General features: G+C 36.3%; 1 protein-coding gene across 1 annotated transcript in view; it reads left to right on the top strand.

Moving 5' to 3' along the window:
* The window catches only part of LOC119581825 (leukocyte elastase inhibitor-like), a gene marked incomplete at its 5' end in the record, with an annotated part of 33378 nt that extends 32198 nt beyond the window's left edge, over positions 1-1180 (top strand). Inside the window, 1 exon segment of the mRNA XM_037929959.1 lies at positions 674-1180. Within this exon segment, the coding sequence (XP_037785887.1) occupies positions 674-804 (131 nt within the window).
* Between the last annotated feature and the right edge of the window lie 47 nt (positions 1181-1227).

The raw sequence follows: 1227 nt of genomic DNA on the forward strand, positions 1-1227 counted from the left end.
AGTATGTATGTATGTACCTGTATGAAATGCTATATTTTGAATAAGCCGTAAGTTTAAGCACTTTTGTTGTTTTAGTTAATAGTAGATTATCCTCATTGAGCTCATTTCTTCCTTTTTCCCTTTACCTTATGTTTTCCCTCTCCCCCCGGCTCCGTGTTTATCTATCTTTCTCCTTGCAATTTTCCTCTCACCTTCCTTCTGGCATCCACACCTGTTCCCATTGTTTTATTTGTCCCTACCTTTTTTCTTATATATTTATGTATATATTTTCTAGTTCACTTAACCCATTGGCGCCAGAAATAATTAGAGTGTACTGTAGATATACAGGGATTCATATCAGGGTCAACTGCATAAGTGGAAGATACGAGGTGGAGGGACTGCTTTTTCCCCTCTTGTCTTTGATTCTAGAGAGGCTGTTATTGCTGTCCAATAAGAGTCTAATAGGATGAGGGGTTAGGCTGACTTTGGAAGCCTCTTGTTTTAGAAATGTAAAACTCCACATGTATATAGTACGCAGGATATCAAGTAGTCTTCATTATCTTGCCATGGATAATTTCAAACTTGTATTTGGTCCCACCCTTATCATAATATGTAGAGATGCCATCTGGTGTCATTGGGTTAACTGACTTTAATTTAGTATGAATAATCAGATATATCCTCTCGTGTTCTTCAGCTGTTGTGGCCGCAACAAGAATGTTGATTCGACCAATTCCTCCATTTATTGCTGACCATCCATTCATGTTCTACATTCGTGATCATCGTTCAGGCCTGGTTCACTTTGCTGGGCGATTTGTCAAGCCTTAATTTAATCCGATGGCAAGATGATAATGGTGGTGAAGGAGCTAATGGAAAGAAAAAAAAAAAAAGATTCAAGATATTAATTATTGTCATGCTAGACTGATTTTGAATTAAAAAATTTGAGGCTTTGAAAAAAATGTAATTTGTTGTTTTTTCTTGTTTTATTGTGAGATATAAAGGTACCATGTAATAAGCTGAAGAAAGAGATGTATATCTTTTCTATTACTTATGTAGCTGCAAATGCTCTCTTCTGTGGTGCAGCTTTGCATAGTGTGCATTTTTACATTCTGATGTCATCATTTGTGTGGTTTAGACAAGATCACCATGAAGCTTTATATGAACTAGTCAGTTTAGATGAAGTATAGTAAAATGTACAGGGTTACCTGTTCTGTATGTTTGCATAGCCTGAACTCTCAAAGGTAAACGTTG

Source organism: Penaeus monodon, chromosome 15, assembly GCF_015228065.2.
Source record: "Penaeus monodon isolate SGIC_2016 chromosome 15, NSTDA_Pmon_1, whole genome shotgun sequence".
In the NCBI taxonomy this organism is placed as follows: domain Eukaryota; kingdom Metazoa; phylum Arthropoda; class Malacostraca; order Decapoda; family Penaeidae; genus Penaeus; species Penaeus monodon.